This window comes from Ctenocephalides felis, unplaced genomic scaffold (assembly GCF_003426905.1).
Source record: "Ctenocephalides felis isolate EL2017-DRISC unplaced genomic scaffold, ASM342690v1 CF-g0.4_SCAFFOLD_01143, whole genome shotgun sequence".
In the NCBI taxonomy this organism is placed as follows: domain Eukaryota; kingdom Metazoa; phylum Arthropoda; class Insecta; order Siphonaptera; family Pulicidae; genus Ctenocephalides; species Ctenocephalides felis.
Window position 1 is genome coordinate 2,520 of NW_020537297.1, and position 15,172 is coordinate 17,691.

Sequence of the window (15,172 nt, forward strand, 5' to 3'; positions counted from 1 at the left end):
CAAATATATTTCCATACAAAACTTTGATTGAATTGCGCTCTATCTAAAAGACAATATTAAGAGCTAAAACTTTCAAAGAATTGTTTTTTATCAATTTGGAACCATTTAAGACCTTGGGAGCAAGAAAATTCGAAAATGTCCATATTAAGGACCACCCTAATATATATATATATATATATATATATATGTGTGTGTGTGTGTGTGCTTAAGAATATGTGCATATTTATGGTTATCATGTATGTTTATTTTGCATATGTAGTCTTAATCATTTTATTGCGTATTAAAACGCACGGTTATAAAATTTAGCAATCCACATAACTGTATCAATTGTTGAAGAACCATGACACGCACTATGGGGACATGGGGATAGTACAAAAAATATACTAATATTTAGGTATATCATGCGACTTATACAACTGCCGTGAGTTATATGTGCCCACCGCTCTGATACGTACACTTATAGGAGTTCAGAAAGGGAGCCCTGGCGCAATTTTCTGTGCGGCGAGTGTACTTATAACAAGAACGAGCCCCGACTGAAACACCGGTGGTCTACAGAGATAAGCGGCTTAAAATCCCGACGAGTGCTTCACCCCGCCCGACGGGCCCATGGGGGCCGCCGAGAGATGGCCGGACTGAAAATACGAACACTCACACTGCGAATCTGCGGAAAGAGCACGCCAGGATCGCCGACAGGGTTTACGCAACAAGGTGGAATTTTATTTCGTTTCACTTTTCTCGTTTTTTGTATCAATTGATAAGCGGAAGCCTTGAAATGTATATATTTCTATTTACCTTTTGAATGATAGGCGAGAATAACTCAGTCAGTAGCGTGCCGGACTCACATGCTAGCGATACTTTGTATGATTCTTGGCGTGTAGTTTGAACTGTTGAGTTAAAGTTAAATAGAATTTGTATTGTTGATTAGAAATTCCATAGAAATAGAAGAAATAAGTAAATGTTGAGTTGAATTTGAATGAAATTGGAAGTAGGGTAGAGCGGGGCTAGTTGAGCATAGGGGCAAGTTGAGCAATCAAAATATCTCAAAAACTATTCACCGTCCGTTTAGGCATTATATGGCGGAAAGATAGAGGTTTGGGAGAAATAAATATACCGCGATCGCTAGTGGCCGCTGGACAAATAATTGAGGCTCACGGCCGTTTTGTTTATTTTGATACCAAAAAGTAAAAACGTAATTCATCACGAGTTTTCGTCTGGTTTTGTCAAATGTTATTTATTTTTAATCAGGTAAATGTTATTCTTTCATATAATTATAGTACTTTTAAGATGCACAGAAATTCTGGGTATAACACTTACGGTTTTTTTATAAACTTACTTTTATTTCGAAATTCCGAGTTGGGGTTAGTTGAGCATAGTTGCTAAACTTGTTCTGTCACTAAGACAATTACCATTAACTTCCAGAAATTAATTATTATTTTTAAAATTTAAGCTAAGTCTATGAGTAATAATGATTTTAAACAAAAATACTGAATATAATGGTAAAATTATTCCAAAGATACGATATTGTTTTGTTGATTCTGCTTTTCGTTAATAATTCAAAGCAAATTACTATAAGTTTTGTTTTTTCTGTCAATAAAGACTATAAATATAAAACTGGTTATTAAAAACTTATTTTATTTCATCACTAATCGACATTGAACCTATGATTTCATTATACTTTCTTAGTGCTCAACTTGCCCCACCTATGGGGTACATTGAGCATACTTGACTTTTTGCATTTGAACAGCTGTAGCTTTTAAATTTTACTTATTACCAAAAAATAGTATCAACACTTTTGTTAAGCGATAAATAGCAAATCCATTAAGCCGTATAATTATTTAGACTTCTCATTGAGGAGCTACATCCGTTTAAGTAAAAAATTGCTCAACTAGCGCCGCCCTACCCTAAGTTGAAAGCAAAATTAAAGTTGAAGAAGATTTATAGGAAAAAGAAGAATGAAGAAATCAGTAGTAGTAAGCGAAAATGATAATATAGTGATAATATATATGTATTTGAAGATAGTATAGATCAGAAAATATATAGTGATAATAGTAAATAACACTGGGTCAATAACAATTGCTTACTATTTTTCGATTATTTTTATGTTGGTCTAAATAATCTTTCATGAAAAATTAAACAGTTTCACATATTGCATATATAAATTAGTTTTCCTGACAACTGTGTTCTAATCATTAAATTAACTCCGAGCTAACGATATTGATTAATTGCGTAATTAGTCGTACATTATAATTATTAATTAATTAATAGCAAATATCAAGATAAAAAATGGGGGGCATCATGGAACAATATAATACAAAGCATTCTATCTACGGAGTACGGATTCTCATTACCTACATATTGGTCATTTCAAATTTATAGAATTATTATTCATTTTATTTCGATTAACCCCCTCTTCATACTCTATGTACAATATTTTTATATATATTTTAACAGCAATTAAAACTTAACAATTCTATAAAGTTGTTGTGATAACTTTTTAATGAAGTCTTTATAGACGATATCTTAACAATTGGCATATTTCTTTTTAATCAATTTATTATTAGAACAACTTTAATATTGATGGCTTTAACTGGATGCAGCAATGACGCGAAAGGGCAATTTTTACTTGGAAACATATTGCTATCAATATTTTTAAGTGAAAACCGATGTCAATTCTGATAGATAGTCCAAGGCGGGTATTGAAAAGAACTCCTGACTAGAAGCCCAAAAATATTTCAAATATTTACTGATATTTATTCAGCAATGGTCACAAGACGCTTAGCATACTCGATCAGCCTTCCACGCAATTCAGTAGTGTTATTCGTTATCATCTGGTCTTAGTATTAGACTATTGATAATTATTTTATCATCGCTTCTGGAAAGCGAAGGATTGCAATTTTTCATCTTCAACCCTGTATCGTTCGAGTTTCATGATTGCGAGCAACACTCACATAAAGCATTGATATATGCCATCGTGTATACCTCCACACGAAAGAATATATGCATCCTGCGTATTGGTACCATGCGTGGGTTTTTTGAACCGAACTCCCACGCACGCACTGCCGTATACTTGCTGAATTATTTGTAAGTTTGCCGATCTTTCAGATTCTCAATTTATAACATGTTTGCTGTCTATTGCACTACAGTTATAATGTGCCTTGCCTTACGAAGGTATACCTAACGGAAAAGTAACAAGAATCAATTTTTAACAGGCAATTTAGTATACGGAGTAGAATCATGGAGAATTGCAAGTACATCAAACTAGAAGTTATAGGGCGTACCCAGAATAAAATATTAAGAGCGATGATAGCTGCATCTTGTAGTTGGTATGTAACTAATGAGACCAATCACAGTTGTTCTTACCACAATAAAATCGAACGCAGAATTGAAAATCATCAGCAAAATGATCCAAACAAAAAGACACAGTAAGAATGACCAAAGGACCTACAATTGTAAAAACAATACAGACAGCTATAGATTTATTCTAGCAGAGGATCTCTTCAATCGGGAGACCTCTAAAACCGCCTTATATAACATCAGAACATAAGCTTATAGTTTTATATTTGATAGGGCGGGGCACAAAAGTTCAATTTGATTTTTAACAATCATACTGTGACCAACCCCATCAATTAATAATAATTTTGTAATATCTGCATCAATTAGTAATAAATATTTAACAAACAACTATCTGATTATGTTCAGTGAAAATACCTAGCTATTCATCATTGCGGAACTATAAGGAGACAAACAGATCTAACGGCTTATTTTTTATTTTGAAGGTATTTTACAAATGATAACAGGATTACTAGATTATTTTAGAATTGTCAAAATATAGTTAAAAAAAATTGGAAAATAAAGGAAAACATTAAAATGTTGAAATGCTCTGCTCGAAGGCAAGTCAATAATCTGACTCAATTACACACCAACTCGTGAATTGATTCCAATACATTGCTATATACAAAGCTAGATACAAGGTAAGGTCTATAACTAATGTATATAATCTAAAAATAACTTATGTTAACACTTTTTCATTAAAATAAAACATCAAAAACCAATGATATCTAATTTTAAGTAATAATCTCAAATCCCATCTTCGATTGTTCGAGGATTCGATAATGTTTATAAGATATGGCTACTCGAAGTTAGATTTAGATTACCTACTTTACTGTATTAAATAAAACTTATAAAACGGATTTATTATTCTTATTATTTATTGGCTGTATCATTTTTTTGGCTGTTTGCTAGGTATTTAATTTTAGTTTGAAAATCGTATATGGTATAGTAAAAAAAGTAAGTATAATTTGCATAATGATTTCCATATCAAGTTCCTCGCGAAAACTGCATATTATAAAATGGCGTCCGTAATTAACGCACACAATGTGGCGTGTTATTATGTAAAGCGCAATTATTAATCTAAAATGGCTACGCGACGCCGAAGAAATGCATATGCCAAATAGTTAGTAAAGTTGTTTTGAATGCTAATTTTATCAACATTTGCACTATATTTTTACTTTGAATAAGTTTACTGATAATTAAATTAAACACGATCAAAGTGAAGGTGAAATAACATAACTATATAATATGGATATTAACTTATTATTCAATAAGTTAAGTTATAATTATAAATAAACTAATGACAATTCCAAGGTAATGTACTTTTTCAAAAAACAAAAATGGTATTTATTGATATTAGGTTATGACTGAAAATATTCCATAAACTAAAATGGCATTAATATATATTAATCTGTTGACAATAAATTCGTTTTAAAAAAGATACTGTATAATTTCTTATATTCAATTTTAATGAACATATTTCGATATTTGTTTGTTTGATATATGTTGTTATGTGGCTGATTTGGTTTTCACAGTATATAATAAAAAAAGTCAAGTGTGAGAATTAATACTCATCATTTAATTTATCGCAGTTGTATCTGATATTGTAAAAAACATTACTTATCAGTTATTTGTATCTAAACGATAAATATTAATATAGGATATTTAAAAAATTTGAATTGTAAATGTGAGTATAGGACAACGTATGTCGGGTCAGCTAGTATAAAAATACTAATTATTTTTAGAACTTACAACATACATAATTGTTACGGTCATAATTATGATTTTTTTATCAAAACGTGTTTATGGGTGCCATCAACGATTGTGGAAAGACGTTTGTCGTAACAGGGCATAAATTTATTTTATTATTTTGTTATGCTTTGATAAAAAAAATCATAATTATGACCGTAACAATTATGTATGTTGTAAGTTCTAAAAATAATTAGTATATATATACTAGCTGACCCGACATACGTTGTTACACTGAGTTATCTGATAAAAATATGATATGAACTGATATGTAATTATCTCACTAAAAAGTCGAATAATTAGAAATACGAGTTCTTTGCGAAATGCAAACCATGTTGGTAGTATCCTGGATAAGTAGCAGAATAATACGAGTTATCGCACCCGAAGTCAAGAACAGTGCGCGTGCCGCACATCGAATTACTTATTCGCTATTTCCAATGAAATCATTTTCCATGAATCGTATTACAAGAGGGAGATATAGAACGACAAATTGATAAGAATCCGAGCGTAACAGAACAAAACAAAACAATTTCGAAATATCCAACGATGGAATTTTCTCTCATGCCGATGTCGGTTACATTAGTTCGCCTCGGTTGTGCGCTGCCACGTGGCCTGGGAGCAGAATCGCATTTTCATTATTTTCGAATGAAACCCACTCGGGAGTTGGATTACGAAATAGATTATTAATGGATGGAGCTATTATAGGAGACCAGGACAAATTAATCAGAATGCTTCCTGTTACGAAATATGTAACTGGTAACATGTGTTTTGGCGACATAAATAAATGTCTCCATGCGGATCACATAAATATAGAGTTCTCCAAAGAGTTTTTTTAGACGGGGCTATTACAATATTCAGAAAAAAATTGACAAGCTGCATGTAACATTTTACTGCTTTAAAGACAAAATAAAGTAATGCGATTCATTTTAAAAAAATCGTGACATGCTCACAGAATTCTGTGACAATTTTATTAAATAGCTCAATAAAAATTCATGGGTGGGCACGGTTCCTACGCCACTGTATATATATATATATATATATATATATATATATATATACTGCATTGCTAAAGTTTTACTGAATATACGTTACAGTTTTATCTTTTTGAACTAAAAGCATTCTTTTTTAAGTAAATTATATTTAACTTTTTACTCATAGTAATTTTTACCTTTCTCTGATATAACTGCTCTTTCTTTATGTTGTTTAATAGACACAATTATAAACACATATACCTTGAAGTATTATCACTAGAAATTTCTAGTAAATCAATAATTTACTTTTAGCGAGTGCTCTTTTTTTCAATTACAATCTTTTAACGGTCCCGGGGGTCATTCCATATCCCCAAAACATAGAAAAAATAAAAAATAACATTTGAATAAAGGATGCTTTTAGTTCAGAAGTATAAAATCTTATACATAAACATAAGGCATCTTTAAAACAATGAGAATTATGCAAGAATCCTTTCTATTGTTTGTTATAATGAATTAAATACAATATTTTTAGTTTTTATTTTATGTAGGTATATCTATTTATTTTAGGTTTTTATTTTAGGTAGGTAGGTTATGTATTTATATATTATTTTATGTTTTTATTTTATATAGGTATATGTAGTAAACAAAACCGATACTTTTAAGTTTCATAAATATTAAATTTTATCTGTAATCTGTAAATCCTAAATTTATCAACATTTCAGTATATAAAATTGGCATAATTATCCATAGAATTCTAGTAAAAAATGTATATTTTAAAATAACTTACGTAGCTTGTTTTTGTCTATGTCAATATCTCATTGCGTAGTAAAAGTCGTCATGAATTTCGACTAGCATTTACCCCAAAAGAAATATCAATTAATCTGCATACAGCAAAATAGCAAAAAAGAGCAAAAATAGCCGGCACGTGCCGACCACGTGCCTACACGTACTGCTTCGGTAACACTATCCACCTATTTTGTATTGCGGCTTGTATGTGCACGAGTCGAGCATCAGTGGCCAAGCTTTAGGTTCGCGTGGCCACTTTTGAAAATAGAAAATTATTATTATATATACATACAGGGCCGGTTCTACCTTCCATGGAATGCAAGCGGGCAAACGCCTTACAGGGAAGCCAACACGTGATTCGGATATTAAATTTATAATACATTATTTATATAAATATTTTTTTTAAATATAATATCAAGAATACTTAATAGATTATAATAACAATCTGAATTAACTATGGATTCGGTGACACAAAAAGCATATTTAGTTTGTAATGTGAGATCAGTAAAAACAATTAACCGATGAATTGCTCTACAAACTAGTAAATTATTGTTCTGCTCTGTTCTATTTGAGTACAGTTAACGTGGAATCGAAAAAAAACAAACTTTGTTAAAAAATAGATACCAATTATAATAGAGAAAATGGAAAATGGGGAGTCAGTGCTTAGAAAATGGCTCATTTATTCCGAGAAATTGAATTGTAGTTTTTGTTTTTTGTTGCAAATGTTTTGCATCTGATGAACTTTAAATGTTGAAGACATACATCATGGTTCGGGTATAGAAAAGGACCAAATTTGAAAAATGGAAGCAAAATTTACTAGTGTTGCCCATACTCTAAATTAATTATTAACTATGCAAAAATGATACAAATACAAATATAATTAGTTTTTTTTTAATATAGTTAAAGAAATATGTAATTTCTTTGCACATTTTACAGCTCTTTGGACAATACTTTTAAAATGGTAAGGTAAAGATGAAAACAATTCGGTCTTTACAATATCACTAAGGAGAAATCGACGATGCAATATTGAATATTGTAAATAATGAAAAATCAAATTAAATTAAAATTTAAAAAATCCAACTTAGTGTTATGTTTAAAAATGAAAAGTTAGTTTGCTCTTCCGGCATGATTTGCTCAATAGAATAAATCGCACATTATGTTTCAAATATTAATATTACACATTAGTTAGCAATAATTGAAAATTTAAAATTATTTGATTATGATCAACCCGCGAATCGTCTCGATTTTCTAAATAAATTTAAAAGAAATGTATTTTATCAAATAATTGTATATATAAAATTAAAGACTTTTGGTATTTCGAACTTATATTTTTCTGAGAAATTCAAAATTTATATTTTATTTTTTATCTAATTTAATAAATTGAAAATTTACAAATATTAACATGTAAATACATTTACAAAGATTATTTCTTTTGTTATCCAACTATTTGATATTCATCTTAAAGTTTTGCATTACTTTTACTTTGGATTTTAAATTTTAATTAAATTAAAAATCGTTGGTCTACCCTGTTCATCATTACTAATCGAGTAAGATGAAGCCATGAAATTCATTTTCATCAGACCATCAGTCGCAACACCCTACACACGTGACCAAATTTTCAAGTAGATTTCTATTGTAATACTAAACCAACAAAATGATTAAATATCCATGATAGAATCATTAGTTTCCAAGGGCGGTATTTATGTAATGTTAGATATTTTGAATACGGAAAATATAATTTCTGATGATACATACTAAGTTTTTCTCGTAGATTTTTAATAGGATTGTATATATATATATATATATATATATATATATATATATATATATATATATAAAATAGTTACTTACCATAGTGCAGCTTTTCTTATAAAAGAAAATCATTAACTTTCGCTAATTATATAATTATTAAGTCTCAATAAATCTTTTCCTTTGTTATATGTTATTGCCATGAACTGCTTTGGCTGATGAGTCACTAAGAACTAAGTATTGTCTGTCTTCACTGATAACAAATATTAGGCACCTATTTCGGATAAAATAGCTATGTTACGTTACTTGTCTCTTATGTTGAAAAATCACATGAGTTGGTAGTCACGAACTGTCTAAAGTTTTGACTCTAAATGCTCAAGTATTTTAGACAATAACCGGATCTCTAAACTGATCAAGTGTTTTAGACAATAATAACCTCAAAATGAGACAATTTTCAAATATAGTAAGTCTTTAATGTTTATATGACAACAATTTGTTGTCACTTTTAACATATGAAACAACAAATTTTATGACCAAAGAAAAAACTAAACTACACAAATTAAATAAAAAACAAACAAACGCACATTTTAAAACTAATAATTTAACATTTTTAGGTTAGGAAATCACATGTGAGTAAAAGGTATACTGATGTATAGGTTTAGACTTCACTAGATGTGTCACAATCACAATGAAGAAAAAAGCGGGGGAAGATGGTTGTAAATGATCAGCAAATTAAGAGAAAAGTCTGGCTTATGGCAATTTATTAAGTTTTGACAGCCATATAAAAGTACCAAAAAAAACGAAAAAAAAGTTAGTCAACACAAGTAATTAACATTTCGTATATAGAACTTGATTATTTAACGTTTAGTGTTGTAATTGTATTGTTATTACTTTTGTTACTTTTTAGCTGAATTATAAAACGAACTTTGTTTTCGAAACTGCATAATTATAATTAAAAATGTATTTTATTTCGAAGCTGTTAAATAATTGAAAAAACGTCGTATATATAACTATACTACATATGTAATATAGTATATAAATATATATACGAGGTCTGTTCAAAAAGTTTTCGTAATTTTCGTTTTTTCAAAAAAATATTTATTTATTCGTCTACATTAATGTGGTCCCCTTCAAAGTAGTCCCCCCCAGATATAATACACTTATGCCAGCGTTTTTTCCAATTTTCGAAGCACCCTTGATATTCACTTTTTGATATGTCCTTGAGCACTCTCGGCGATTTTCTTCAATCGAGGAAAACCGCCGTCCTTTCATGGGTCTCTTCAACTTTGGGAATAGGAAAAAGTCACACGGAGCCATATCTGGTGAATTTTTGCACTTTGCAACACTTTATTTCATTTTTTACGCAAAATTTAATACAAATTCTTTGACTTTTTCAATTCTTCCATTGTAAAAATCGCCGAGCTCAGAAAAACACGTCGAACCTTAGCGACTACCACAGACAAAGTAAACAGTGAATATAGCTGAAAATTTCATCATACTTTATTGGTATGTATACCAACACAATAAAAAAAAAATTTTGACAATCAGACACTCCAGACCCGCGAAATTTAATTATTAGTAATTCCGGGTACTTTTTGAACAGACCATGTATATATATATATATATATATATATATATATATATGTGTGTGTGTGTGTGTGTGTGTATGCGTGTGTGTATGAGTGATTACGAGTAACTTATTTATAAATTTAGAAATAAATCAGAGATAAAGTGGCACTTATACATATGTTATATTAACATCTCACATATGAAAAAATCCATCAACTTCTTCAATTTTTTAATACCGAAAACTTGTTACCTGTTGCTTGTTAATACACACATGTTTCATAAAAAAACTGATCCATTTTTATCAAAATTATTATCAATTTAAATCTTACATACATAATCACTTTGAAGTTTATCTGTAACTTGCTGAATTAAAAGTAGCAGAAGAAAGTAGCTGCACAATTAAAAAATGACTTTAAAATTTATTTTCACTGTATTCACCAGGCGATTTATGTACTAATTGTAAGAATATTTACTGTAGACATCTGTTGAAGGAAATTAAGATTTCAATTTGTTTATATTTTAGATGCTTGGTTTTATTAATATCGTTATTGAATACTTAACTTAAGTATTTTTAAAAAAATATATATAGGTATCAAAAAAAATTTCAATTTCATTGAAACCTATTGAATTTCTGGTAAGGTTCATTTAAACTTGCCCCTCTGCTAAAATTTTGGCTTTGGTTGTTTCTGCATACAATAATGAAGTTTTTTTGTGAACTTACTCTTATTTGAATATATAATTTGCAAAATATCGATATTGCATGTAGATCAATAATTCAAAAAAGTGCATACGTTGATAATCTAAGAATTTGTGAACGTTTTTGAACTAACAATAAATATGGTACCAAAAAAAACTAGATTTTATAAATCTGAACCGGACTAAAAGTGTTGAAAACAAGCAATGCATAATGTAAGAACATTATTGAAATAATAACACCAATTAATTTTTACATTTTTATCAATATCATTATTAATATTTCAGATATATTTATTTACAATAATCGTTATATTCCATATTGTGTACACACACAATATGTTATAATATATCATAATTTATTTTCATTTTTCAAAATACAAATGCATCCAAATAGAATAAATTTGATTTTCTGTATTTGTAAAACAACAGCGACAATCAACCACTCTAAAATCGTTTGTTACATTTATCGTTTCACGTACTATGTACAGGGGATATGAACAATTATGCATGGGGACTCCTTATTACAGATTAATATTCATATGAAACGAGCTGATTAGAAATGATAAGAGATAGTAGTTCTCTGAATTTGTACACATCACAATTAAAATTGACATTCTGTATTCTTGTGTCTAATTTTAATATTTTTTATCAAAAATCCTAAGTTTCAACTTCATAGATTCATTGCGCATTCCATATGACATTAATTCAAGTACAATTTATTTGCGCAGAATTCACTTTAATCTAAAATTATCAAATGCCTATAATAATTAAAGAATTATTTCGTCTTGCAATAAAATTTTATTTATGGTTACTGTGAGTTTAATAATAGGATAAATTATAATTCAAATATTACAAGCATTTGATAGATTGCTTTAAACAGTAAATTTACCAAAACAAAAAAAAAGTAATAAGTAACAATTGAATTCAATATACAAAGATTACAAGCTGTAAAACAGAATTTAATATAAAATCCAAGAAATTACTAATTTGTACCAGCAACTTTAGAGATATGTGTTTTCATATGAATATTACTAAATTTTTACTATATGCTATTTACAATTTTATTTCCTATAACAAATATAATTACTGATATGGCAAACGTTTCAAAATTAATATATAAAAATTGAAACTGGATTTGATTTACAAATACACTGAGATACATTATTATATACACGCAATATAAACTAAGATTTTTTGAGAATTTATACAATATTAGAATATTTATAATTATTTACTAATTGCATCAAATTTAATATATTTCAAGCCCCTGCATCTCATTGCATAGTCCTACTTTGGCACGTGACAGTTAGGCCAGAGTTTATTTATTTTTATCATTTGCATGGTTTTAGAGATCATTTAGACTATAAGTGGCACGGCCTTAATATAATGCTTTTTTTCATGACATAAGCGACTATAATACAAATCGAATGAATGAAGTATAGTTTAATAAATAATTATATGAAATATAATAAAATCTTTCAGATCTTTTAAAAATCATAACATAAATAAAAATATTAATCGTCCTAAAACGATTCAATATTTCATTTTCTACAAAATAAATTAAGACTTTTGTAGTGTCACCCGTTAACAACGTCACTAAACGTTAGTGAAACAATCACTTCCATACATATTTTTAAATCATTTTTCGATTATATAAACTTAAAATGCTAGTCAATGTTCCGTCGTGATAAGTCCGACAATAATCACTTTTGTTTCATCACAAAACTTCTTAAAAATCGTGCCAAACTCAGTCGAAATTTTGGTGCCACTTCATTCTTGTTAAATCGGCGGCAGAGATTCAGCAGGAAGGCAATTTCGTCCTACACCATATTCATACCATATTTATCGGTAGCACCTGTACTCGCCATATATTCGAGTCCCGATGGGCTGAAACCTTGCGCGGCTCCCATACTGGGAACACCACTCAAGCCGAAATTACCACTACCGTAACCACCGCTAGGTTGAACGGCCGCGTTGTAGGAACCCATCGGGCCCATACTTTGGCCACCACTGACAGCATTAAAATACTCCATTTGGCCATAATACGGGCTCTGGGCGTTAGTACCGGCCGACGGATAATTGGACGCATGGTGGCCGTAATTCTTTATGTAGTCACCAGAATGCCAATGGAAATTATAATCGTGATTCGGCGTGTAAGGTAAACTATTTGTATTCACAGTCGGCGTCATAGGAGGTGATGGTGTCGTCATAACGCTAGAGTTAGAACCAAGAGGCGTCAAATTTCCAGCCGCTAGTCGATTGTAGGCCAAAGATCCATTGTTCCCCGTGTGATCTTGCTGGTGTTGGGATTGTGGGTCTTTTTCGTTGTAGCCTAATGTCGGTAACAGATGTTTGTTATTATGAGAGTTATGATGATGATGCGGATGATCGTATGTAAGTGGTGTCAGACCACCTCCCCCTGTCGATGATTCCTTTTTACAAATAACATTTACGGGTGGACTAACACTCGTCGATGGGGTAATCGGTATAGACCAGGCGACGAAGTGTTTGCGTGCTGCTGCTGCTGTCCTTTTTGAGGAGAGTTAGTTGTGTTGTTGTGTTGTTATGTTATTAGAACCAGTCTTTGATGGAGCGGAAGATGAAGATTGGCCATTGGATTTTGAGAGTTTTGTGACTGGTGTCTCGTTGATGATGAATTCGTGTTCCCAGATGATGATTTGATGGAACTGCTTTGTTGTTGCTGGAGTTGCTGCCTGCATTTCGCTCGACGATTTTTAAACCAAACCTGCAAATAATAAATTATATTAGATAAATAAAAACACAAATGTTTGGTATTTTATAAATAGAAATACAAAAAATAAATAACATTAACTAATTTGAATAACATATAATATATCAAAATCATATGCCATATTGAATATTATAACAATTTATAATATCATAATGTATCATATATATTACGCATTCTTTATCTTTACAGATTTCAGTTCGTTTATTACATTGCTTTGAATTGAATACTAAAATATGAGTTGTTCAGAAGTGGATCTCAAGAAATGTGATTCATGAAATTATGTTCTTAGGCTATTTCAGTTTAAGGGTTCATAAATTTAGTCTCACTTAAAAATTACGATGAATGTTACGTCTGACGCAGAAAAAGCGTACTGCTATAAAAATCATACCGCGTTCGCCTTTTGCGCTTTGCTTCTTGTTTTATTCCGTAAATAAAATAAAAATCTCTCATATTAGTGTACCACAGGTACCATGGAGAAATAGGACGGCCTTTAACATGCTCCACCCATCGCGCAGAACGTGAGTGTGGAGCGTGAACACACACATCGAAATAATCAGAAACGGGTTTTTCGTTTTCACGATGGCGTTCAAGGCGTACTATTCAATTTATTAGCGCGCACGCAATGTATGCAAGCGGGATATTATTCATAGTCACGCACATGTACAACATCTGTATATATTGATATAAATTATTGAGGCACGTTCCGACAGAACGATATATACAAACGCGACAATATCTACGATGATGAGTACGCATATGTGTGATTTATGGCCAGCTTGACATCATTACTTTATGACCGACCCGGACGGCGACGCCGCCATGCCATTGTGCAAAAGCAACGCGGGCAGCCGACGGTGGAAATGCAGAGGCTCGAACTAAATTAGAGGCATTGCGATATAAGATCAAATAAACGAAATATTATTGATCTGTAAATATGAAATAAAAAAACGATATTTATTAAGTGATAATTAACTACCATTAAATGATATTAACTTCCAATTATAAAGGCAAAATCGACGTCCATCCAAACGTTTAGGCAGCCAAGTGCACTCGGAAAACCAGCCCACCAGGCTAAACAAAAATTACCCACTGATCTCATTTAGTAACTTTTATATTATTTCTCTTTTCTTCACTTTTATATGAATTCTATATTCGTTTTTGTTTTATATTATACTCCTAATACATTCTCCGCTGGAAGTATTTATTATAATCAAATTATAATGTTATCTCTCTTATTGTTTTATCTAACAGATGCAGAATAAAACGAATTAAAAAAAGTGATAATTAACGACCAGCGAATAAATGTTATAATTACTATGATGCATAATAATAATAAATGTTTACAATTACTTCCGAACAACATATTTCACATAATTTTATTTTCAAGATATTACTAGTAATAATAAAATTTTAAATTCGTTAATTCCCAGTATAATGGTAATACTTAATAGTTACTGAAATTGCATCCAACATTTATATCTTTAGATTAGATAATTTTCCAAATTTCCTTAGACTGAATCAACTATTTATATCTTCATTTTCTATTATTATTATTTATATAATTAAGACA

General features: G+C 30.3%; 1 protein-coding gene across 1 annotated transcript; it reads right to left on the reverse strand.

Moving 5' to 3' along the window:
- Positions 1-12,670: 12,670 nt before the first annotated feature.
- LOC113365595 lies at positions 12,671-13,596 on the reverse strand (the record flags this gene model as incomplete). Its single annotated transcript, XM_026607111.1, has 2 exons — positions 12,671-13,379; positions 13,429-13,596. Coding segments are annotated over 2 exons (877 nt in total), but the record flags the coding sequence as incomplete, so codon positions are not given.
- Between the last annotated feature and the right edge of the window lie 1,576 nt (positions 13,597-15,172).